This window comes from Lontra canadensis, unplaced genomic scaffold (assembly GCF_010015895.1).
Source record: "Lontra canadensis isolate GAN:19392208 unplaced genomic scaffold, GSC_riverotter_1.0 scaffold25, whole genome shotgun sequence".
Classification (NCBI taxonomy): domain Eukaryota; kingdom Metazoa; phylum Chordata; class Mammalia; order Carnivora; family Mustelidae; genus Lontra; species Lontra canadensis.
Genome location: NW_022631019.1, coordinates 14,474,495 through 14,500,352, shown reverse-complemented (window position 1 = coordinate 14,500,352; position 25,858 = coordinate 14,474,495). Strand labels below are relative to the sequence as shown.

At 49.8% G+C, this 25,858-nt stretch overlaps 1 protein-coding gene across 1 annotated transcript; it reads right to left on the bottom strand.

The window, feature by feature from the left end:
* Nucleotides 1–271: 271 nt before the first annotated feature.
* CDA (cytidine deaminase) lies at nt 272–22,029 on the bottom strand. Its single transcript, XM_032863637.1, has 4 exons — nt 21,835–22,029; nt 9,791–9,902; nt 4,203–4,260; nt 272–774 (listed from the first exon to the last, which is right to left on the bottom strand). Exons 1-4 carry the CDS (start codon nt 21,986–21,988, stop codon nt 658–660), a joined length of 441 nt encoding a protein of 146 aa, XP_032719528.1. The 5' UTR covers nt 21,989–22,029; the 3' UTR covers nt 272–657.
* Nucleotides 22,030–25,858: the final 3,829 nt, after the last annotated feature.

The following is a 25,858-nucleotide window of genomic DNA, read 5'->3' as shown; positions in this document are numbered from 1 at the left end:
TCAGATACAGCCGTGGAGAGGGGGACAGCATCCAGAGGTGCTCAGGTCTACCCTGAGTCCAAAATAGACTCTAGAAATGGCCACTGGCAGTTTGGCCCAGCCCAGTGGGGCCTCCCATCTGGAGGAGCAAGTTGCCTAAAAACCCAGCTCTCCACACCGAAGGGTACACGGTCCCACTTTCCCCTAGCAGAAAGTGTCCAGGTCTTTCTAGAAAGACAAATCACTCTGTCACCCTTAGAGTTGTGAACAATGACAGAGACGGAGCAAAACGTGCACTCTGTGAGGTCTATAATTAGAAAAGTCGCTCAGAACAGTATAGAACCTTGGGAAGGCTGACGGAGAAGCAGTCCAGACTTGGCTGGAATTTTAAAGATGGCTCTTGGGAAGGAAAGGAAGGGATGGGTGCTCCTGTCCCAGGAAGGACAAGGTGGGTTGCCAGGAGGGATGTTGGCCCAGGATGGAACAAAACCCTTTATTGCTTCAGTGAAGATCTCCGCACTCGAGTGTCATTTGGAAAAGCCATCTCTGCCCAGCCCTGTCCACGTGGCAGATGTCTCCAGGTCTGTAAGAACATCTTCGTGAAGTTCTCTGGGCAGTTGTCCCCTTAAATACATGTGGAAACCCAGGCTCTTCCAGGCAGTGGGCATTTTCCCGAACTCACTGGATCTTTTGCCAGCCTATGGACCCGAAAGGGGCAGGCAGCAGCTCCAGGACTGTCCTGACAACATAGGTGCCATCTGGCTTGGTCATGTAGACAGCCCAGTTGGTGCCAAACTGGAAAAAGAAGCAAAGCCATCATGAGGGAGGTAGCGTGTCCGAGGGATTAGGACTGACCTTGATTTGAGTCTGACTCTAGCTGCAGAATGGTCCTTTCTGTGCCTCAGTTTTCTCATCTGTAAAGTGGGGATGACAGTCATACCTGGCCCAGAGAGCTTGAGGACAGAGCCAATGCAAGAATGCCCACTGAGCAATTAAAACTGCTCAGCACTCTGTTAAGGAGCAGTAAGCGCTCTGTTCTGTGATGAGACTTGCCCGGGGCTTTACAGGAACAGTAACCCCCAGGGCTAGACCTCCTCCTGCCAGGACATTCGACAACTAAAACCCTGCTTCCCTCCAGCATGTCCTCCACTCCTCCCAAGCATGAGCAGGTGCAAGCCTGGCTCACTACACACCAGATACTGCCCATGCATGATTTTACTCTATGCTCTTGTGGTACGTGCAATCGTACCCCCACTTTACGCTTAAGAGGGTAAAGCCAGCAAAGAAGAAATTTTAGCTCAGATCTGTCTCCCCATCTTTCTCTTCTACTCTCAGGAGCTAAAACTTGCTTGATGTTTGATCTTGGGCAAACGATCCGATCCTCTGGGGCTCAGCATCTTGATGTGTGAAATGACTTTAAGAACAGGAGAAAGTGGGGCGCCTGGGTGGCTCAGTTGGTTGGGCAGCTGCCTTTGGCTTGGGTCATGATCCCAGGGTCCTGGGATCGAGTCCTGCGTCGGGTTCCCTGCTCAGCAGAGCCTGCTTCTCTCTCTCCCTCTGCCTGCCTCTCTGCCTACTTGTGCTCTCTCTCTAGCTCTCTGTCTAATAAATAAAAATCTTTAAAAAAAAAAAGAAACAAAAAAAGAACAGAAGAAAGTACCGGGCAGGAAGACAGCTGTGCATGATGCAGGGCCCCAGAGCTGGAGTTAGCAAACTGGGTCTCGGCCCGGCCGTGCATTGTGAGACTTATGACGGACAGAAGGCACTGGACATAGTGCCTGGACATAGCAGGTGCTTAGTTAATGGAAGCCATTCTTATTGACGTGTTGAGTAGCCTAATGGCTTTCCATGCTTCTGTCTGAATCACATTATTATGGGGCATGATCAGTCTCTGGATTTTTTTTTTTTTAAAGATTTTATTTATTTGACAGACGGAGATCACAAGTAGGCAGAGAGGCAGGCAGGTGTGTGGGGGGGAAGCAGCCTCCCCGCCGGGCAGAGAGCCCGATGTGGGGCTCAATCCCAGGACCCTGGGATCATGACCTGAGCCGAAGGCAGAGGCTTTAACCCACTGAGCCACCCAGGCACCCTGGATTTTTTGTTGTTGTTGTTCTTAATTAATGCTTTAAGGAAGGAGATTTTTCTGCTTGGCAGGCTCTGCCTGAGGGTATGGATGAAACCTGAGTGGTGGCGAGTCCGAGGGCCCCATCCTCGGCCCCCAAGCTTCATCATTTGTTATTTGCATTTTTGGTTTCAGTTCTGCCTCTCCCTCCTTTAGCTTTTTTTTATTCACCTTCTCTCGTTTGCCAACATCTAATCTGTTTGGGGAAAACAGCAATGAGCAGTTGGCCTAAGCTGGGGCCTGGGGAGCCAGGGAGCTGGCACTCTGATGTGGTTTCCTCACATGGCCTTGGACACGACAAGGTGCTGGGCAGCCATTTCTGCCCCTGGAACGTGAGATGAGTCCATATTGTGGATTCAATGCCTTTATGGCGGTATTTGCATCTGAACTGGGGAACCATGGGCTGCTAACTCTGTCTGGTTTGCAGGCCTGGCAAGAAGCAGAAAAACAATGGAGCTGTCTGCATGATAGGCAATGCTTTGAAACCCCAGGGCACAAAAGCAAATGAAAGGAAACAACCCCTTCTCTCCCAGGATGTAAACAGCTCCAAAAGCAGACATCTCCAGGGCACCAGGCGCTCCTGTTCTCCTAGTCTGCAAAGCACCGTTATATCTCCTCCAGGGCCCAAGGGAATCGGTCTTGTCTATAGACCCACAAAGGCAGGGAGACGGCCATGAGGAACAGTGAGCCTGAACTGACCATGAACGCCAGCTCACCACCATCCGGCTGCATGTCCTTCAGCAGGCCGTTTTACTTCTCTGGAAGTGGGAGTAACGCCCCGCCCCCCACTTCCCTGATAGGCTGGGGTCAAGATGAAAGGAGATGCTGTGTTTAGAAGGGCTGATGATGTCACCTGGAAGTTCAAGGGCCTGTGGGATTCTCCAGGCCAGTGGCTTTAACCTTTTGGGGACTCTGGGGGACACAGACCTCTTGGGGAGCCTGGGAAAGCTACTGACACTCCCCAAATGTACATATACGCACAAAAAAACTTACCACTGAGCCAGATTAAGAACTCATCGAATCTGCTTTTCACCATTTCTTTTTTTTTCTTTAAAGATTTTATTTATTTATTTGACAGAGAGAGATCACAAGTAGACAGAGAGGCAGGCAGAGAGAGGGGGGAAGCAAGCTCCCTGCTGAGCTGGATGCAGGACTCGATCCCAGGACCCTGAGATCATGACCTGAGCTGAAAGCATAGGCTTAACCCACTGAGCCACCCAGGCGCCCCATGCTTTTCACCATTTCTAAGGGCACAATTCAGTTCCCTTTCTTTTTGGAATCCAGTGTACCCTCTGTCCCATGGCCTATAAGGCCCTCAGTCCCATTATTTCTCCTCCTTATTCATTGTTATAGCCTCTTTGGCCTTCTCACGACTTAATCAAACTCACCAAGTGTATGGGCACTAAACATGCTGCTTCCTTTGCCTGGAAATCTTCTCTAGACCTTTGTCTGCCTCATTTTTTATTATTTATATCTCTGCGCCGATGTCATCCTCCAAGACAGGCCCTTCCTGGCTATCTAAAGCAGCGGTGGGCAAACTATTTTTCTGTAACAGGCCAGACAGGAACTATTTTAGACTCTGCAGGCCACAGGGCTTCCTTGTAACTGTCCAGCTGTGCTGTCATAGGGCCAAAGCGGCTACAGACAAAACGTACAGGAATGGGCGGGGCTGTGTGCCAATAAAACTTTATTTACAATAGTAAAGGGACAGGGCTGGATTTGCCCTGGACCAGTGTTTGTTGACCTCGGATTCCTTTCTCTGCACTCTTTTCTCCATAGCCCTCATCATTCTCAGAAACTGTTTATTTTGCTCCTTGTTTGTTGTCTATCTCTTGCACTAGACTGTGAACTCTGAAGACAAGGCCTGGCTTGTCTGCTCACTGCTGTCTCCCCAGCCCTAGCTCAGTGCTCAGCACACAGCAGACACTCCAGTGGCTGTTGTGTGAAGGAATAATTTCCAGCGATTCATGCAAGCTTGGGCAAGCTTGTCGGCCAACAGGGCACACAGGACGGTAGCTATGTGTCCTGGCTGGCAGCCTGGGAGGCCAGGGACGCCAGGGACGCACCTGGTGTACCTTTTCCAGAAAGGCAAGGTGCTTACCTCTCTCATGACTTGCCTGCAGGCTCCGCAGGGTGAGATAAAGTCATCTTGCAGGTCACTGTGGGGACAGAGAATCAAACCCGGATCAGTCTCTCCTGAGGCATGAGGACAGCTGTGGAGATCAGGCCCCGAGGCTCTGCCCAGCTCTGGATGAGGTCACACCCCACCCTACCAGGCAGTTTCCAACCAGAGGCGTGTCGTTTTCATCAGTGCCTTTGGGAAACGTTAAGTGAACACTTACCGTCACCCACACTCCAGGGACACAAAACACTCACTGTCACCCACACTCCAGGGACACAAAGGTTAAGAGGAATATGTCTCTGGCCTTCAGGAGTCTGCTCAGCCCAGTGAACAAGCAGACACCTGGATGAATTATCATTTTAAACAAAATGCGGTAAGAACGTACTCTAAGAGGAGACAATCCCTGACAGGGGAACAATAGAGAATATTTTGTGGAGGAGATGGCATTTGGTTCTGTCCTTGGAGGAAATGGAGCATTCCTAAGTCACCATTAGCAAGCAGCTACTGTGTGCCAAGATCTGTAGCAGGCATTGGCTATCCATTATTTCTTTGAATTCTCAGTGCAACCTGAGTGTCAGAATGACCATCTTATCTGCAAGAAAACAGGTTCAGTGAAATGAAGTAACTAACAGAGGTGCTAGACCGAAGCCCCATGTTTTTCTGTGCTGTAGGCAACAGAAATAGTATGTGCGAAGGCCCTGTGGCATGCAAAAAAATAAGACATGTGAGTCAAAGGGTAAAACAGGCTCCTGGCATCTGAGAAGTCTAGGGAAGAGATGCTTACAGCCAAGGGTTGGCCTCTCAGAAAGGAGCCACCTACAGGCAGTCCTCTAGCTTTGAGCAGGATGAGGAGTGGCACTTAGGGAAGGTGAGTTTAACAGTAGGGACCGCCAAGCCTGCTGAAGCACCAGCGGTTATGTCCGCTACCACCATCGTCCTTGCTTTTCTAGACCCACAGCTCTGAGAGACCTCTGCAAGGACACAGGACTTCAGTTTTGGTTTTTGGTCAGCTCCTCCTTTCGTTAACCATGTGTGACTTTAACCAAGTAATTTTAACCCATTCAATGTGCATTTCTTTGCCTGTAACATGTAGGGAATCATGGCACCTACTTTGCAGGAATGCTGGAAGACAAAATGAGATAAACTGTGCCAAGGGCGGGGCGCCTGAGTGGCTCAGTGGGTTAAGCCTATGCTTTCGGCTCAGGTCATGATCTCAGGGTCCTGGGATAGAGCCCCGCATCAAGCTGTCTGCTCAGCAGGGAGCCTGCTTCCCCCTCTCTCTCTGCCTGCCTCTCTGCCTCCTTGTGATCTTTCTCTCTGTCAAATAAATAAATAAAAAATCTAAAAAAAAAAAAAAAAGTGTGCCGAGGGCTTTGTAAACCTTGGAGTGGTCTATACGTATCACTATTGACTATACTACTGGGCACTCATTCCTTTACACGTATTAGCTCTGTCTTCATTTTAGTACCTCCTCATACAGATTTATTATATATAACTTACATATAATTTAAAATTAATTTATCATATATATGTTGGCAATGATTATCATATTATTTAATATGTGCCTGGAGGGTTCCAGGCATCCTGCAAAGCACTTAAATGAATTATCTCATTTTAACTGACAAATGTTTATTGATGCACTGTGCCAGGCCCTGTTGGTGCTGGGGATACAGCAATGAGCAAAACAGACAAAACTCAGGCTTCCCCTTACGTTGCACTTCTCTGTGCCGGGCTCCTGTGCTAAGGACTTCAGGGACACGAACTCATTTAATCCCCTAACAACCCCATAAGGTAGGGGCTATGTAGGTAGTCTTATCATCCTCATGTTATAGGTCATGGAAGATGACATGACCTGCCCAAGGTCACAGAGCTAGCAGGATCAAAATCTGAATCCAGGATTTGCGGGCTCTGCCTTTGGGAGTTTTATAGCTTGCAAAAGTCATAAGGATAAAGTGAAAACAGTAGCTGTAATTTGTTGCATACTCTGTGCCAGGACCTGTACAGAAATCACTTCCTGTCGCGTGGTGACAGCCCAGGGGGTGTATGTCAATCTTCTCCATGCTAGGGACGAAAAGCAGTGAAACAGGGTTACCCAGGTCTCACTAACCTCGGAACCAGGGTTTTTAACCATTACTCAATCTTCCTGTCAAGAGTAAGAATCGAAAGCTTTGGAGAAGACACTCCCTGAAATATGGTTGGTGCAGCGGGACATCGACCTCTCCCACCTTGTGCTGGGATCAACAGTTTCTGTATTTGTGCTGATTCTGCTCACACGCTGGGACCATCCTTATCAGATGCGACGGGCTGGAAACCGATAGTCTTTGATGCCTACACTGGGGCCCACCCTGGGACAAGCTTAGCTTCCTGTTAGCAAAATCCCATCCTGGGCTCCACACTCTGGAGCTCCACACGTCCTGTAGATCTCGAAGGGGCTCTCTGAAAGTGTTCACACCCATCAGTGTTAACAAGGGAGCTGGCACTTTCCACTCATTCTGCAAACCCACGCACCCAATTTACCAAGTCATTAATGTAATAATGGCTGCATTTCTGGCTCAGAGACGCTGGGACAGGCTGGATCGCTGGAGCAGAGCAGTTGGGTGCTAGAAAAATGCAGGTTTAATGTAAATAAGGACATTTGCTAATCATCACTAGTGATACCCAGTCCTTTTTTTTATCTTCTTTTGTTGACTTTGGCCTCTTTTTCACCCAGAATACCATTATTTTCTTGGATCAGCTTTGTATGAGTTATTTCCCCACACCCTGCTTTTAAATTAAGTGTAATCCACATCCTGAGCTCTAATCATCTGCACAAAATGTTCCCAGCACAGCCTCATTTATTCCTCCCTAAGCTGAAGGGGAGCCAGGACAGACCTTGGTGACAAGGGAAGGCTCTGGGAAGCTGGGCCCTTCTCCGTCATCCCCCCTTGGCTCCAGTCGCTCAGGAAAATAGACTTCAATAGCCTGGTCCACTTCGGGGCCAGACTGAGGCAAAGTTTGGGATCCTATAAAGAAACAGGGGCTTGGGGGCACCTGGGTGGCTCAGTGGGTTAAAGCCTCTGCCTTCCGCTCAGGTCATGATCCATGGGTCCTAGGATCATGCCCTGCATCGAGCTCTCTGCTCAGCAGGGAGCCTGCTTCCTCCCCTCTCTCCCTCTCTGCTTGCCTCTCTGCCTACTTGTGATCTCTGTCTGTCGAATAAATAGGTAAAATCTTAAAAAAAAAAAAAGAAAAAAGAAAAAAGAAACGGGGGTTGTTTCTACCATGTGGCCCCTGCAGGACATTGTGCTAAGTCCCTGCGTTTCTGCCCACAAGGCCCTGCAGGGCCAGCACGAGGGAGGGGTAGTGCACTCCTCATCTGTGACCCAGGCACCTGGAGGTCCTGAAAGACCAACGTCTGGTCAGCCTCGCAGTCGCTCTCTGGGTAGATTAAACATTTCCCGTGGCATCTCCCCCACACCATTACTCTGCTGAGAAAACTCTCTTGGGGGCATCTGGGTGGCTCCATGGGTTAAGCTTCCTGGACTCTTGATTTGGGCTCAGGTCATGATCTCAGGGTCATGACATTGAGCCCTGTGTGGGGTTTCACGCTCTGCAGGGAGTCTGCTGGAGTTTCTCCCTCCCCCAACTCGCACTCCTCCCAAATAAGTAAATAAATAAATAAAATCTTGAAAAAAAAAAAGAGTAATAAAAGAGAACTTGTCCTCAGACAATGCAAAGGTGCACACAAGAGCAATTCACCATCAAACCGGAAGAGGGACAGGGTCTGAGGGAGTGAAAGAGCCCATTCGTGCTCAAATCCTGATGCCACCTTGCCTAGGTCTGGGGCCAACAGAGCTACCCTATGACCTATGACAAGAACTCAGTGAACGTCCTGTGAGGGTCCACATGTGGGAACCTTGATATTTATTTATTTATTATTAAATTAACATATAATGTGTTCTTTGTTTCAGGGGTGGGTCTGTGATTCATCAGTCTTACACAATTTGCAGCACTCACCATAGCACATACCCTCCGCCATGTTCATCACCCAGCCTCCCCCATCCCTCCCATCCCTCTCCACTCCAGCAACCCTCAGTTTGTTTCCTGAGACCAAGAGTCTCTTAAGATTTGTTTCCCTCTCTGGTTTCACCTTGTTTCATTTCTCCCTCCCTTCCTCTATGATCCTCTGTCTTGTTTCTCAAATTCTTCAAATTGGTGAGATCATAGGATAAATGTCTTTCTCTGATTGATTTATTTCACTTAGCATAATACCCTCTAGTTCTAGCCATGTCATTGGAAATGGCAAGATTTTGTTCGGGGTTTTTTGATGGCTGCATAGTATTCCACTGTGTATATGTATGTATGTTTGTGTGTGTGTGTGTATGTGTGTGTATATATATGTATATATATATATATATACACCGGATCTTCTTTATCCATTCATCTGTTGATGGACATCTAGGTTCTTTCCATAGTTTGGCTATTGTAGACATTGCTGCTATAAACATTCGGGTGCATGTGCCCCTTCGGATCACTACATTTGTATCTTTAGGGTAAATACCCAGTAGTGCAACTGCTGGGTCATAGGGTAGTCTATATTCAACTTTTTGAGGAACCTCCATGCTGTTTTCTGGAGTGGCTGCAGGAAACTGGTTATTTACATTGGAGCATGTACAGAGAGTTGATTAATGCTTTTGTTCAGTCAGGACCCGAATGGAATCTGATTAGTGTGAACTGTAACCCGGGTTGACCTGGCTGTCACCCCACCAGCTTGTCTTGGTAGCCTGCTTCCTGGCACTCAGAGGTAGGGAATGCCAAGGGATCCCTGAGGCAGCTCAATGAGAGTGGGGAAGGGTGTTTGACTTCTCGGCACAGCATGGTGGTGTGGAATGAGCCCAGAGTGAGGCTGCAGAGATCTGGGATCCTCCCAGCTTTGCCACGAATCCCAGGGAAGTTACCCAACCTTGTTGGGCCTGTTTGTCCATCTGTAAAATGGGGTCGTGGCCAGGGAGTCTATATCAGGTGATTCTTAGGTCCCTCCAGCTTTAGGTTTCTATGCTGCCTTTCTGTTGTGGCTTGCAGGCATCCTGTTGTAGTCTGCGCTGTTATTAGAACAAAAACCACACCTACCCTTAAGCTAAAGATATGTTGGTTGTTTATCTGCTCTGGGCTCACTGAGGGCAGAGTCCATTTCTTTTTTTTTTTTTTTTAAAGGTTTTATTTATTTATTTGTGGGAGGGAGAGAGAGAGAGACCACGCACAAGCCGGGGAAGTGGCAGGCAGAGGGAGAAGTAGGCTCCCCTCTGAGCAAGGAGCCCGATGCAGGACTTGATTCCAAGACCCTGAGATCATGACCTGAGCTGAAGGCAGTTGCCTAACTGACTGAACCACCCCAGGCATCCTGGGCAGAGTCCATTTCTGATTTTTCTCTTTATTCTCAGCACTCAGCCAAGCCCGACAGTGCCTGGCACATAGGAAGTACAGAATAAATGTGTTAGATGAATGAACGGATGGATAACATGTGTGTGGTGAGCGTTGGCCAAACAGATGGATGTATACGGCTGCAACCTGCCTTTCCCACCCTTTACCTGGAGATAGCGATGGCCCTGAACTCTCTGTGTCCTTCTGAGATGGCCTTCTGGATTGCTGTCCGCTCCGCACAGACGCCCAACGGGTAGCAGATGTTTTCTATGTTGCACCCTGAGAAGAGAGGAAAACCCAGTGGCATTTCCAGCAGAACCACTTCCTGTGGCAGGTATTGCGGAAGAGGCTTGCCCCATTCCAGCGCAGGAAGAACACTATTACTCAGAGAGGACAGCTTGACAGGAAGCACTGGGAGACTCGGTGAACCCCTGCTACTGCTATGGACCTTCCCAGCATTCCAACCCTTGTCACTCACCCAATACCTCCATCTTGAAGCATAGCCTGGGAGCAGGGGCAGCACAGCCCCACCTCCCCAGCAAAGGTCAAGGTCAAGGGAGATGCCATGGCTTAAGAGGCTGAGCAGAGCTCCCGCAGCCCTGGATCTAAGAGACAGAAGGTTCAACGATTGGGTGTGGGCAAAATTTTGGTGGTGTTTACCAGCTCTCAGAGTTCAAGTGAATGCTATTTGAGTCGTGTTACAAAACAAACTGTCAAAACCAACACACTAACAAACAAGGAACTCCCAAGCTTTGCAAAAGGTGTCTGTGATTGCACAAGCCTTCACGCAATCCCAGCCCTCCAAGGGGCGGCCGGCTGCTTGGTGGCAGAGCCCACAGTCAGAGAGTCCTCCCCAGTGTCCCTCCCAGGAGCGGCCCCGGGGAACAATGGGCAAAGCCTGTTCCCAGGACACAAAACACTGGCATAGCCAGACTGACTGACTAACAAATTCCCCATTTTCATGGAGATAATCGCCGCAGAAAGTGGGCTTCCTCCTGACTGTCGGGATGTGGTCTGTGTCACTCTTCATGGCTTGCCTTTCTCTCTGAGGCAGAGATTATCAATTGCTCCCCAGGATTTATTTTCTCCTTCTTCCTTTTTTAAAAAAATATTTTATTTATTTATTAGCAAGAGAGAGCACGGACAGGTGTGAGTCACCCATGCACAAGTGGGGAGAGAGTGGGGGAGGGGGAGAGGGAGAAACACTGAGTAGGGGGTCTGATGTGGGGCCCGATCTCAGAACCCTGAAATCACTACCTAACCATGCCAGACCCGAAGATCATGACCCAAAGCAGAGCCTTAACCTCCACCCAGGTGCCCCTCTCCTTCTTGCTTTAAGTAAGAAGTAAGTACGTAAGCCAATATGGCTGCTCACACGGCCGCTCAGCTAGAGACCATATTTGCTGGATACCTCGGCGGCATAGTACGACGAAGTTTTCATCAGCGGTGTGGCCCAAAGCGAGATGGGAAACTTCAGGATCACATTTTTGGTAAAGAGATGGAGAGCCTTTTGCTCCTTTCTTTTATGTTCTCCAGGCTGGGGGGAGGTGGGACAGCTCTGGCTGTGTCCTTTATGGTCATAGGGATGGAGAAGCAACAGAACAGAAGGCACTCGGGACCCTGGTCCAACTCATGCAGCAGAGTAGAATCACCCGTTTGCCCTGGCACAACTGTCTACTCTGAGTTGTTATGTGAGAATAAAAGAGAATCCTGTCATGTTGAAGTCATTGTGTTTGGGACTTTTTGTTACAGCAGCTTTAACCTACACCTAACTGATAGAGAAATTGGTAATGAGAGTGAAATGCAGCCTTGAAAAAATAAACATCTAAAATACATAGTCTTGGGATGTCTGGGTGGCTCAGTCAGTTGTGTCTGCCTTCTGCACAGGTCATGATCCCAGGGTTCTAGGATCAAGTCCCGCATCGGGTGCCTGGCTTTTTAGGAGCCTGTTTCTCCCTCTACCTACTTCTCCCTTGACCTGCCACTCCCCTGGCTTGTGCTCTCTGACAAAAGAAATAAAACCTTAAGAAAAAAAAATAATGGCCTTAGCTTAGCAGTTGGGCGACATGAATGGGAAAACAGACATGGCCCTGTGGAAAGCTGATGGCCCTTGTTACTCTGTGGCAGGTTATTTGGTAAAGCCACATCCTTTAATAACCTGAGAAGCAGACTGTGCTACATACCATGAGGATTTACTACCTGACAATGGGAATCAGCCCCATGGCAAAGATCTGATGAAGAGTGACACCTTCTTACCCAGTCTATTGTTTTGGGGCCTCAAGGGGGCCATCATCAAAACGACGCAGCAGGGATGGGCCAAACAGGGAAGCCAGTTACTAAAAAAGGGGAGTTGGTAGGCTTAAGAACTATGCCCAGAAAGGATCTTTGAGTATGGTACTCCTGTATGGAAGAGACTGGAAGCAAATAAACCAGGAGGTTTCTAAGTGTTTCACAGAACTGGCTAGCCCAGAGAAGCCAAAAGTCTGCTCTGTAAAATCCTGTGATTGTTTAATCCCAAAAGAAACCCTTGGGTCCCCAAAACCCCACCATCAGAAGTGAGCTGAGAGAGTTGTATGCACCCAAGATGGGGGGAATTCTCCCCCAAACCCACTTCAGATGTGTGGCTGAGGTTAGGATAGTCAAGGAAGCAGCTCCCACAGGGCAAAGCCTGGGGTCACCATAGAGAGTGGACAGTTACCCTCAGGGCAGAAAGGTAAGAGAGTGTGTACCAGGGCAGGGAGCCTTCACACTTCTTGCCCAGTAGAACTGATAACTGCATGGACTGGTGGTCACTGTGTGCTCCCTTTTCTTCCCTTTTCTGATCAGAAGATTTGATAGTGGTTATTCTTTCCTACTCTTTCCTGCTTCTTCTCTGCACTGAATATTGTGGGAGTGAGTGGGAACTGGCGTGTGGGTGATTACTTTTAGATTTTGGGCCACTAGGCCAACAGGACGACATCCACATCTCAGGAAGGAGACTGAACAGCCCTGGGATTCCACTCTTGGAGCTGGATGCCGTAACTGGGTGGGGACTTTGGGTCGCGCCTCTCTCTCTCTCTCTCTCTCTTTTTTTTTTTTTTTTAAAGATTTTATTTACTTATTTGACAGAGAGAGAAATCACAAGTAGGCAAAGAGGCAGGCAGAGAGAGAGAGGGGGAAGCAGTCTCCCTGTGAGCAGAGAGCCCGATGTGGGGCTCGATCCCAGGACCCTGAGATCATGACCTGAGCCAAAGGCAGAGGCTTAACCCACTGAGCCACCCAGGTGCCCCTGGGTCGCCTCTCTTAAGAAGGTGGTAAGTGGGTCCTACATGTGGAAAGAAGGATGTACACAGATACTGACAGGCCACAGGTAGTCCTGTGGCAAAGACGAATTGTTCCCAGGGTTCACTGTCCCAACAGAAGCCACTGGAGTTGAGTGGGACATGTGACTACCCAGCCAAGAGACCACATTTCCCAGCCTCACTGGAAGGTTTCCTAGAGTCTTGTCGTTTTAATCAATTAAGATACAAGCGGAAGTGGTGGGTGCAACTTCCAGATGACATCTTTATGGGGCCATTGTTTGCTCCCCACCTCATCTTTCCCTTTTCTGGGGGCTGGAACATGGATGTGATGACGTGTACTGGTTTTGAACACATGGCTGTGGACACCACTCTAGGGATGGCAGGACATCAAGAGAGAAGGAATCTGAACTGAACAGCCTCGTAGACCACAGCAGAGCAGAACAGTCCATATGCCCAAGACTCCAGCCCATCCTTGGTCTGTTAGATGAGAGAAGCAAGCAGCCATCTTGTGCGAGTCACTATGTTTCCATTTGTCTCATCACCTGAGACTGTTCCTTACCTAAGTCACTCCTTTTTTTTTTTTTTTTTAACGTGATTATGCAGGATTTGGTTCCTACTGTAGTCAAATTTGGAAATTGGTCATTATTTCCTCATGTATTTTCCCCACAGAATTTTCTGTCAGTGCATTATTTAAATGGACGCCTCAGGAGGGGTTCAGTTAATCATCTGATTCACTAATCATCATCATGGTTCTCAAGATCACAGGCATTCATGTCCAACAGATGGAGAGGAATGAATGTCACCACACCTCCTGCAACAACCCTCCCAACAAACATTTCAAATGAGAGCTGCCATATTGTCTCACATGACCTTTTTATTGGTCAAAAGATGAGTATCTGACCCATACTGGGCCAATCAGAGTTGAGCACCTAACTCCTTGGGCCAATCAGAGCCAGGCACCTTACCCACACTGAGCCAATCACAGTTCTCTACACAGGAACTTCAGTTCCTCTACGAGACTGAGAATTTGGGCTTGGGCCGGGCTGCTGCCCTGGTTTCCGTTCATTATGGAGGAGACCACTGGGGCAAATGGGCACTCAGAAGAACGGATGGGAGCTGAGATGAGAGATGGCCAGAAAAGAGTCTGGGCTGGTGCAGTTGCCCCTGAGGCCCCGCTACACGCCATCTCTTCCCACAGTTTTAGGAGCCAACATGGCCTCCTTTTGTTTAATAGTGCAGATGGGCATCTGTCCTTTACGGCCACCCAGAAGTCAGTCCGTACAGTTGGGTTGCGGGACAAGGAGTGACCAGGGACTTCCAACCCTGAAAGCAATGGTTGACATTTACTGAACGCCAAGTGTTTTTGACTTCGGCCAAGCATTTCTTTGCATTCACATGTGTGAGTCACTACAGCCGGATAACTGGCCCGCTCTCGAGGGCAATAAAAGTTAAATGAATGAATGAATGCAGCTCGCTCCCCCACCTAGTCTCCCCAGCCAAGTTCCCGGTGCCTGCCTGAAATGACTTCCTCTAAACAAGCCCTTGCCCGCCCTGCCCACCTCTGTTGACTTTGGCCTGCTTGCATTTGACTTCTGCCTCTCCCAGAGTAAGATCCTTGCTCGCCTTATTCCCCCTACATCCTTCCCTGTCAGGCAACCGCCCCAGCCCTGCCTCCTCCCTGACTCAGGGGCACTCTCCCTGTTAAACGTGATTCACAGAAATCTTGGGTTTGGCAGAAGGTTCCTTCCTCAGGACGATTGCCTGTGTCTGCACTTGAAGTTCAGAATGGCCTCATATGGAGAAATCTTCCTTACTGTGCCTAAAAATTTAAAAGGGCCAGTGAAGGAAGAGAGACTGTTTTATTCATTCATTCATTCATTCATTCATTCATTCATTTTTTTGAGAGATTGTTTTAGAAGAGAGCCCACGGCTGAATCAGGGCTTTGCAGAAAGAGCCCCGAGTTTCAGTTCTACCCTGGGACCCTTGGCCCTACTGGCTCTGAGAGTTTGGGAAAGACACTAAAACTTTCTCGAGGGTCAGTTTCATCATTTATGAAGTGAAAGCCATAGCACCTCCCTCGGAGGACTCTGGTGAGAATGAGTGGAGATCACACACTTAGAGCAACGAGCACACAGCCTGGCACAGTGCTGTGGGTCAGCAATGGCCAGTTGCTGTTACCAACTGCACAAAAGTCAATTTTGGAATTGGTGGAAATGAAATAAGATGAAACTAGAGAGGGAGACAAACCATAAGAGACTCCTAACTTTAGAGAAAACACAGAGGGTTGCTGGAGGGGTGGTGGGTGGGGATGGAGTAATGGGGGGATGGGCATGAAGGAGGGCACGTGGTGGAATGAGCCCTGGGTGTTCTATGCAACTGATGAATCACTAAACTCTACCTCTGAAATTCACACTACATGCTAATTAATTGAAATAAAATTTAACGATAATAAAGGCAAGGGTTTGGTGGTGGTAGGCCTGTGTGACTGAGCACCTGCTCCTTCTAGACAAGGTGTGACAGTGGCTCTGATTCTTCCCTTCAGACACTTTGAAATCCTTTCCAGGGCCTACAAGGCCTCACAAAACCTGGTTCCAACCTGCCTACCTGTTGGACTTCATCTCCTTTGGCTCTTCAGGATCACTGGCTTTCCAGCTGTTTTCCAAGGACGCCACGCCCTCTCTTGCCATACAGCCTTTGCCCTGGCTATTCCCACTGCCTGCAACTCTTTTCCCCCATGTGCAGATGGTTCACTCTACTCCAGTCTCTGCCCAGATGTTCCCTCCTCAGAGAAGCTCACCATGATCACCCTAGCTCAAGTTGTTGCCTCCCCCCACCCCCGCGGCCTCCAACCCTCTCCATCCATTTATCCTGCTTTAATTTTCATCACCTTGCTTAACACTTTCCTGAAGAAACGTTTCTATTGTCACATTCTCTCATCACAGATTAACTTCCTGGGGGCAGGGACCCTCATGCTGCAGGATGCCTGGGGGGCCTGGAACAATGAGGCCAGCCAGACCCTCAGTTACTTTTTATCCAATGCGTGGAATTTCCCAGTTGGGTGCTACATCTCTGAGATGCAAAGGAACAACTTCAAGTGGAATTTTCTAGTCTTATTAAAAAAGAGGGGAAAAAAAAAGAGGAAGAAGCCCTTAGCTTCTTCCGAGACAATTTTCTTTTGCTTCCCTCAGCTCAGAAAACAGGTCATCATCCATCCAGGCAAACCAGTACCATTCTCTGTGTTGCCTTTGCTTTTGCTCTGAAACACACACACACACACACACACACACACACACACACACACACGCGGGTGCAGGCTGACATGATAGCAAGTTAGGGATCCAGAATTATAAGATACTACTAATGGCTTTCTTTTATTCTTTTCTTTCGTTGTTTTTCTTTTACCTGCCTGGCACTCCATCTGTATTATGTTGTTAACCCTTTTATTTATTTATTTTTTTTTTTTTAAGATTTTATTTATTGATTTGACAGAGAGAGATCACAAGTAGGCAGAGAGGCAGGCAGAGAGAGAGAGAGGGAAGCAGGCTCCCCGCTGAGCAGAGAGCCCGATGCGGGACTCGATCCCAGGACCCTGAGATCATGACCCGAGCCGAAGGCAGCGGCTTAACCCACTGAGCCACCCAGGCACCCTTGTTAACCCTTTTAATAACTCTTTAGGGCAGAGACTATTATGAGCCCATTTTAGAGAAGATAAAAGCTGAGCCTGCTGGCAGGGAGCCTGGACTCACATCCTGACCTGTCAGGTACAAAGGACTGTCCTTTTTCTCTATGGCATTTCTGTGAGGACATATTGTAGAGCTGGTTTGGCGCTGACAGCAGGACGAGGGTTAGAGGTTATCAAGCTATCACCAAGGAAGGAAGTTTACCAGGAGGGGATGTGGGCCCGACCCCCCCGCAGGGAAAAGAGCCTTGTTCGAAAGCACGGCTCTTACTCCGTCCGGAGGGATCTTGGTATGGTTAGAGCAGTCCTTCTCATACCAGCCCCCGGCGTCCGTATCTTGTGGACAGCTTCTTAAAAGGGATTTCTCAGCCCTGCTCCTGGAGTTTCTTCTTCAGTAGTCCTGGGTCAGACCCCAAGAATTTGCATTTCTTGCAAGTTCCCAGGAGGTACCCAGGCCACAGGTCTGGGACCATATTTGAGAATCACTGAACCAAAGAAATGTCATGGCCACGTGCTTGAAGAAATACCACACCCTTTCCACTTTCCCATCTCCCTACCCACTGCACATGCAACACACTGTGACACAGGAATCATATTCTAACTCAACTACAGAGGCCAGGCGTTTTAGTGACGCTCATCTTTGTAAAGAACTGTTCTTGAGGGACACTGGAGGGGGCTACTGGATGAGCCTGTGGGTGGGAGGACAGGGCGAGGCGGGTAAGGACAGGAAGCCAGTTAGAGATGCTTGCTTTGACTCGCCTGGAGGTGTTCTGGGGAGGGGGGAATGGCTTGGAGAGGAGTCCTAGAGGAGAAGGGAAGCCCAGGGAGGGAGCCAGGAGGCCAGGGGCTGGTCTGGGGGAGACCATGAAGGATCAGATTTAAAGGTTAAAGCCAAGACAAGCTGGAGTCAGCGATTAATGAGGACATCTTTAAGTGTCTTTTTAGAAATGTGGTTTGTTCCTCCCAGAATTCATTACAGCTGATCCGTAAAGTGGCTTTCCCCCAAACAGCAAAGGAGGATATAGAGTGCTGAAGTCCCTCTAGGGAGAGGGGGAGAGGGAGACAGACCACCATCCCAAGGACAAATTTGCCCATCCCTTGGATGGGGCCAGCAAAGAGTTGTCTCCATGACTTTCCTCCACCACCTCCCATCTGGCATTGCACAAACCCAGGCAGCCCCGGGCTACCCCACCGACCCTGCCAACTCCCCCTGCTGCCCCATCTCTTCTGTGCCCCCACCTCCCTCTCCCTCTGGAGCTCCTCCTTCCCTGGTGGGCTCCTCCTCTCCCCTGCAACTCTCCAGCAGTGATCGCAGAAGGTAATTGTCGTGATGAGTCACCTTCCCGTGGCCCATCCTTGAGAGGCACAAGACCCTGGCCAGGGTCAAGGGGAAGCATCATTATTACAAGACCGTGACAGCAAGGCTGTCAGACTTGCTTTTGAACCAAATGGGGCACCAGCTGTCCCGAGGAGGGAAACTCCACAGAGGCTGGTCTCCGGTACATCTGGAAGAAGTCACAGAACTAGGCAGGCCTGTCTCGTACCAAACAATAAACTCCATGTGTAAATTCAGGCGCACCCTCTCTGTCTCCCAAGCATCTCTAGTTCACCCCATGACGCATGTCAGTTTTCCTCTGACTGTTCCAGGTCCCCACCTCTCCGAGCCCTGCCTTACTACCCTCTGCCCTCTCTTCCCATCTGTAGGAGATTCAGGGATTCTGGTAAACACCCTCCATTCGTCCCCCTCTCCCAGGCCCCCTCCACACATGCACCCTGCGGCAGGGGGCAGCACAAAGAACTGACCTGAGTTACCTCATTTGTAGAGCGTGTGTTTGGGTTTTGCTCTGGCACCTCCATACTCCTTCCTGTGCTAACACACCCCCCCACCCCACCCTGGGAACAATGTGCGTGTGAGTCAGCTCGACCAATTGCGCTACTCTATCATGACAACAGTGATTGGCTCAGGGATGTGCACGTGATTGGAGAAGGACCAATCAAAGCCCTTCCCTGGAATTTTTCCATCTCCAACTAGTGGAGAAAGAGTTCTTGCCTCTCTGCTTTTGAGGCTCTAAGGATGTGAACCAGAGGCTGCCTGCACTCATGTTCCCTGATGCCTGGAAAAAGCCCACCTAGAGGATAAGAGAAAGAAATAAGCACCCAGAAGGATAAAGGGCATGGTGACATCTGAGTTCCTGGGCCCAGCCATCCCTGAGTTAAGATCTATCCTTACTCATTATGGTTCTGATTGGTTTCTGTCATTTACAACTGAAACTGCTCTAGTGCATGTGACAGTCATTGTGTCCCTTCATGTGGGGGCTCTAAGATACCATACAAGATCTCATAAGAGATCTTCCATGCCAAGTGCTTAGCAAGTGATCAGTCACTAAGTGGGCGATCAATCCACTGTAGCGGTTGGTCCCTGCCCATGATGTCCTCAGCACCAACCAATCCAGCTCTGCCTTCTGCTCCCTGCTTTGGCCAGTGCCTCATTATTCCCCCGGTCTACCTGGCTGAAGATCTAGAACCATATTCCTTTCGTTATTCCAGTACTGCTCACCGAAAGCCCAGTCCACTTGTACCATACAGTTTCTCTCAGGCCCTTCCTTCTTTATTGTTCCACTTACCACTGTCCTAGTTCGAGTCACTCGCTCATGCATTCAACAAACTTTTAACTGAGGACATATCAAGGCTGGTCAATGTGCCAGCCCTGTGGACGGGTCAGCAAACAAGACAGACATCATCCTCCTGACACTCTTTCCTGTCTTGGCCCTCCCTGAGTACTTGTCAGACTAACTGCTCTTGAATTCTGTTTTCATGTTACTCTTCTTAATAATGTTCCTGGTTCCCTTCGTTCCTACCTCACCAAATCTCCGTGTCAGTGCTTGGCCTTCACAAGTCCTCCACAATCTGCCTCCAAATAGTAATAATATAATAATATTAAAAGAGAAGAAGCTGGGGCGCCTGGGTGGCTCAGTGGGTTAAAGCCTCTGCCTTCCGCTGGGGTCATGGTCCCAGGGTCCTGGGATTGAGCCCCTGCATCCGGCTCTCTGCTCAGTGGGGAGCCTGCTTCCCTTCCTCTCTCTCTGCCTGACTCTCTGCCTACTTGTGATCTCTGTCTGTCAAATAAATAAATCTTAAAAAAAAAAAAAAAAAAGAGAAGAAGCTGCCACCACTTGTGGCATCCTTCCTGTGGGCAGACACTGTGCTAATCATTTTATAGGCATGAGCTCATGACCTGAGGATTGCATGGCTGATCAGCACAGGCACCAACCATCAGTGAAGAAACCAGCTCTCTTCACAGCCATCCAGAAAGGTGGGTGCACGATCCTCAGTTTACAAATGTGTAAGACGCATTAGGGTGAAGGGTCATGTCCAGGGTCACACAGCTGGTAAAACAGCAGCTCCAGGATTCACACCCAGGAGTCTCTAAGTCCAGAGCCTTCGCCCCATCCCAGAAGGCTTCCCTAAATCTCCACTGTACGACCAGGTTCTTCCCTGCAATTTCAACAGGCCGCACTCGGGCTGGCCTTCTTCATTCACTCCCACAGTCATTGGTTGAGGCTTCCCCTTTCGAACCATGATCTGTGTAAGATGCGGAACCTCCGTGGGGGGGCAGAGATTACATCATTTGTGCTCACTGCAATATCCCTGGTACTTAGCACTTTACCTCGGACGTCATGGTGCTCAGCAAATATTTGTTGAATGAATGAATCCATGCAAGGAGGCTTTGGAAAGAGCCAATGGCGGATTCAGCGTTCAAGCCCCTGGAGCCCAAGGACAGTGTGGGTTGCAATGTTGTTTGTGGTGGTGGTTAATGTTTAATAGTCATTTGACCCACCAGGCCAGGTCTGAATTCCCACCAGACACATAGAGTCTTGATTCCCTACGGAGTAGCCAACTTGGAGTCAGGGGAACTCTGGGTTCGAATCCCAACTTTATGACTTGGGCATTTAGCTCCTGCGAGCCTCCATTTACTTCTCTGTGATCTCAAACTGCCATGAGGAGTTATAAGGGTTAATGGATAACATTCTTCACTATCCTTTCACATACTAGCGCTCCCTCAAGTTTCCTTCTCCTGCTCAAAGAGGTTTAAGACCCAGGTGACTCCTGAAACCGGACAGAAACTCCAAGACAAGAGGTGACATGAACAGCAAGGAGAGCCCGGGGCGGGGGGGCGGGCACCATACAAGGGGAGACAGGGATCCCCAGCCAGACTCACAGCTGAGCAGTGGCTCACAACTGGCCTTAGGCTACTGGAGGGCATGGATTATGTCCACCTGTGAACCTCTGTCCCTTTAAACAGCTGCCATTGCCAAGTAGAGGCGGATTCTGGGCAGCAGTGCTGGGTGTCCCCATCTGTCCCACTGTGCCAATTCTCATCTACCCTCCGAAGGGGAGGGGCATAGCTTCCCTACTACTTCCTTACGAAGTCCCCCGCTGTTTTGAATGAGAATGCCTCTTAGCTTAGCAAAAACAAGTCTGAACTTTTGTTCAAGTGAGCTCTTCTAGAAAACCAACAGACCAAAGAAAGGGAGCTTAGGAACCGATTAGTGCTGACTCCAGTTCCCATCGTCCAGTTCCCATCTTCCCCAGGCCAGGGATCATTGCTAGTCACTCAAACTTCTCTCTGCTTCTTTTCTCCGGTATCACTCTACAAGGCCTGAACTCCGCTAACAAGTCACACTGCCTGTTGGCGGTGGGTTCCTTAATTTCCTTCCTCGCCCAGTGGGTGATGGGAAGAAAGCAGGGTTTGGGGGACACCAGCCCTGAGTTCCACCACCAGCGCCCCGTGTGACCTTGAGCAAGCCGTGTCCCTCTCTCTGGGCCTCAGTTTCTCTATGGAAAAATGGGCCGAACACGGATATGGGTGGGTGAGAGGTGAGGACTTGGTGATGAAACCTGGAAGCCTTCGCACAGGGCCACGCGTGGAGGGGGCGCTCACAAAGTATCAGCCGTGTCCCAGCTTTGAGTTACGGCCTCCCCTTCCCATGTCCCTCCCCGTCCCACCTCTGGCTTCCCAGTCCTCTAAGAATTGAAAAGGTCGCTGCATCTGAGCAGCACCTGAATTCAGCCCCACAGTCCCGGACAGCAGGCAGGGCGGGGGGTAGGGGGAATGGGGGGGCGATGCCAGCGTTACAGGGTTGGCCCAACCACGAGCGGCCAGAGCTGCCCTCTGCTCTGCCGCCTCCCTCCCGTCCTCCTGCGACCTCTCGCCCGGGCTGCGGCCGAGGGGGACCCGGGCGCCCTTACCGGAGAAGATCCTTCCGTCCCGAGTGAGGATCGCGGCCCCCACGGGGAAGTGACTGTAGGGGCAGTAGGCGGACTTCTTGGCTTCCCGGCAGGAGAGCAGCAGCCGCTGGACGAGCTCGGGCTCCAGGGCGCCGGCGGGACGCTCGTGGGCCATGTCTCTCCCCCCGGGCGGAGGAGGCGCAGAAGTCCGCTCTCAACCCCGCGGGGCCAGCGAAACGTTAGCTCCTCCCCCGGGGCGTGTCTCTGTGGGGCGCTGGGCGGGGCCGGGGTCTCCAGCCACCGCCTCCTGCGCCCCCAGCGCCCCGCTCCGCAGGCTGGGATTGGAGGGTTCCGTGTGGGGCCCAGTGTGTAAGGATGCCACTGTGCCCACGTGTGCTCACCCTCTCCCCTGGGGACCACTCTCGCTGCCAACACACTGAGGGGCGAATGGTCAGGGCATGGATGCGCCTGTGTAAGGGGAGACTGCGGACACAGGCTCCTCGGGGAAGAGGCTGCTGGGCGGCGGGGCGGGGGGGGAGGGGTCAGTGTGAAGTCTGGGGAGTCCAAACTTCAAGGGTTGAAATGCACCTCAATGTGTTGACTGTCTCCTTCCCTGGGTGATGCGATGAGGCTGAAAGGGCAGAGCTGGGGCAGCCACTCTGGCTTCCTGAGGGAGGGAGTGTGAGACAAAGCAGTAAGACCAAGTTGCTTCTTTATTTTCACCCATTCTCCTCTGACTCTGGTCTTAACCCAGAATTTAAATGTATCTCAGCTGGAGGGAATCTCTGAGGTGGTCTACTCAGGTTTCCTCACTTTTTTGTTGGCAAAATAAACATTGGGTTGGTGGCCAAAGAAATGGGTTTGCATACTGGCAGCACCACTTTCCACATGTACAACCACTGGCCAGTTCTTTGACCTCTCTGAGCTAGTTTCCTCATCTCTACAGTGAGGATATTGACCATCTCTGTTCTAAGTCCTTATAGAAGAGCTTGAACTTTGGAGTTTAGTAGACCCTAGTTGGAATTCCAGTTCTTATTAGCCATGGGACCTTAGGAAATTAATAACCATCTGTCTCTGCAGCCTCAGGTTCCTCATCTGTAAAGTGGGTGCACTAACGGTATCTTGCAGAGTTGTCTTGAGGCTCGAATGAGATAATGTGTGTCCAGTGAGTATGGTTAGAGGCTCCTGTGGCATCACGACAAAGCACTCTTTGTGACTTCATGCAGATGAAGTTATTGTCATTAAGTGACTGGGCCAAGATCACATAAGAAAGGCAGAACACCAGATAGCAAGCCCAGAGGTGTCCAAACATCCGCAGACCCCCAACAAGTGGAAGTGAACCAGCAGTTTCTCCGAGGGCTTGGACGGAGGGTGGGGCAGGGGAAGGGGGGAAGGTGGAAGAGGGGGAGAAAATGAGGCAGCATGTCCATATCCTGCATGTGGACATCTCGGGGAAAACAGATGCAGCCCAGTATCTTTGTGTCCTTTAGCCTGGAGCTCTCCCACATGGAGGTATAGGCAAACACCTAGCTGGGCAAAGTCTGCCTCATTTTCCTCTCCCCTCCCCTGCCCTCCTCCCTTCAGATTCCTCCCACCCCCTTTCTACACATCCAGCCCTTAGAGAGGCAGCTGGTTCCTTCCTGCCTGCTGGTGCAATTTTCTTCTGGTTCTACACACTTGGCATTGAGAGCATTTTCTTGGATCTGAAGCAGGACTGGCAGAGATACCTGTCCTGCTTTTGAACTGCTGTAGTACCCGGCTACCTGATGACCCCTCTCCTAAGGTTCCAGGAAAGAAAACAAAGGATGTCTGGGGACCGAGTGCACCCACTCCACACGGAAATAATTGTAAAGCTTTTGGGAGCCAAGTATAATTGCAAAGGGAAGAGGGATATAGGCCCTGTTGTCCTATCAGGCCTGTCGGAGTGCTCTTTCTGTCCCCTGCCCTGTCTTGACTCACATCAGCCGAGGCCAGCCCTGCCAGGGACTGGGGCTGGGCTTCTTGGCTCCATAACATCAGGAAAACTTGGATGACCTCCAGGCAAATTATGGCATTGGCTTCTTCAAAGCTCTTTACCTGGGTCACAAGTGGGGACAGTGTCCCTTGCACACCCAGCTGAATGGGGCTTGGGGCCAGCAGTCATTCTAGATTTCCTGACAGAATGGGCTTGGAGTGGCCATCTGGAAGGGGAGAGTGGGCCTGAAAACATGTACAGAGCTAAGTTTTAGATTAATAATATTACCAACATTTTCTAAACATGCTTTAATCTCTGCTCTACATAAAATTAAGAAAAGTTAATTGCCCAGCTCAAAGAAGAGGAATATCTAAGAGAGGTGTTTTGAGTGGCGGTGGAGATTGTCAGGGCCCAAAGCCCTCCCACCCCACCCCCAGGCCTTTCCTCTGTGAAGGAGGACCACCCAGGATCCCAGAGTTAGAGCTCAGATAGCATTAAATGACTTCTTCATTCAAAGAACAGTTACTCATAATCACAGCTAACTCTTATTAAGCTCTTCCCATGTGCCAAGCCCTGGGCTAAACACATGATTGGAATTATTTCATGTTCTCCTCACCAAGAGGTAGATGCAGGCAAGTTTCCTGCCCATGTTTTACTGATGAAGATGAGTCAGGGACAGGAGGGGTTAGGTACGGAGGGTTACGTGATCAGGCTCAGCAAGAACCCCAGAGATGCTGAGACCAGAGAAACCAGAAATAAGGGGAACAAACCAGATGACCCCACCCTGGAGATGTCATCACCAGTCCTTACTCAAACCAAGATGTCACAAGAGTGTCAAGGCCACAAGGTCTTCATGTTGGCGATGGGGTCAGGACGCCTCTCACTCCTGAGAGCTTTTTCCATACCCTTGCTTCCTAAGATTCTAAGGCTCTACTCACTCTCCTTTGTCTGCAAAATTCATTCTTGAATGGTGAAACAAGAATCTCATTTTCTTGCTTCGTTTTGGTGCTGAAACCCAGGAACACTCCCACCAAAGGAGGAGAAAAGTGAACTCTTTTCTTTCCTGGGAGGTGTCTTTCCCTTGGATGACCTCTTCTTTTAATAAACAACAAAACCAGGCACCTGTCAGCCAGTTAAAAGCGAATAGTGTCGCCACTGGTCTCAAGTCTCAGGGGACAGGCTTCTGGACAAAGATTTGGTCAGTCCCCCTTCCATAAAAGAAGGGAATGTTGGCCTAACCCGACGCAGCTCTGCTTTCTGTTCACTGACTTTTTAAAAATGGCTTTCTCCCACCTCAGGGACTTTGCCCATAGTAAGGCCCTTCCGACCCTCGATGATCAGTACCCCCTTCTTCTTCTTCTTCTTCTTTAAAGATTTTATTTATTTATTTGACAGAGAGAGAGAGAGAGAGATCACAAGTAGGCAGAGAGGCAGGCGGGGGCTGGGGAGCAGGCTCCCCGCTGAGCAGAGAGCCTGATGCGGGGCTCAATCCCAGGACCCTGGGATCATGACCCAAGCTGAAGGCAGAGGCTTAATCCATTGAGCCACCCAGGTGCCTCAAGTACCCCCTTCTAATCAGGGATGCTCAGGTGCCTCAAGTACCCTCTTCTAATCAGGGATTCATTTCAGGATTTAAAATCACTTTCTATCCTCTGCAATTTCTTCTCCAAGCACCTGGGAATGTCATGGGTTCAGCTGCTCTGAAAGTGGTCCTCCCGCTGACTGTCATCTGGGGGAAGGGGGTTGCCTATGTAGATATAAGACTTTTTCATTTAAAAGTATCTTTCAGGGCGCCTGGGTGGCTCAGTGGGTTAAGCCTCTGCCTTCAGCTCAGGTTATGATCTCAGGGTCCTGGGATCAAGCCCCACATCGGGCTCCCTGCTCAGTGGGGAGCCTGCTTCCCTGCCCCCTCTCTCTGTCTGCCTCTCTGCCTACTTGTGATCTCTCTCTGTCAAATAAATAAATAAATAAAATTCTTAAAAAAGAAAAGTATCTTTCATGAGAACTTAGCTTAGGAGGAATCACCTTTCCCTCATTTTTTTGCTGCCTGGTAAGACAAAGGTTTTTCTGTTAGGTACAATTTAAGTGTAA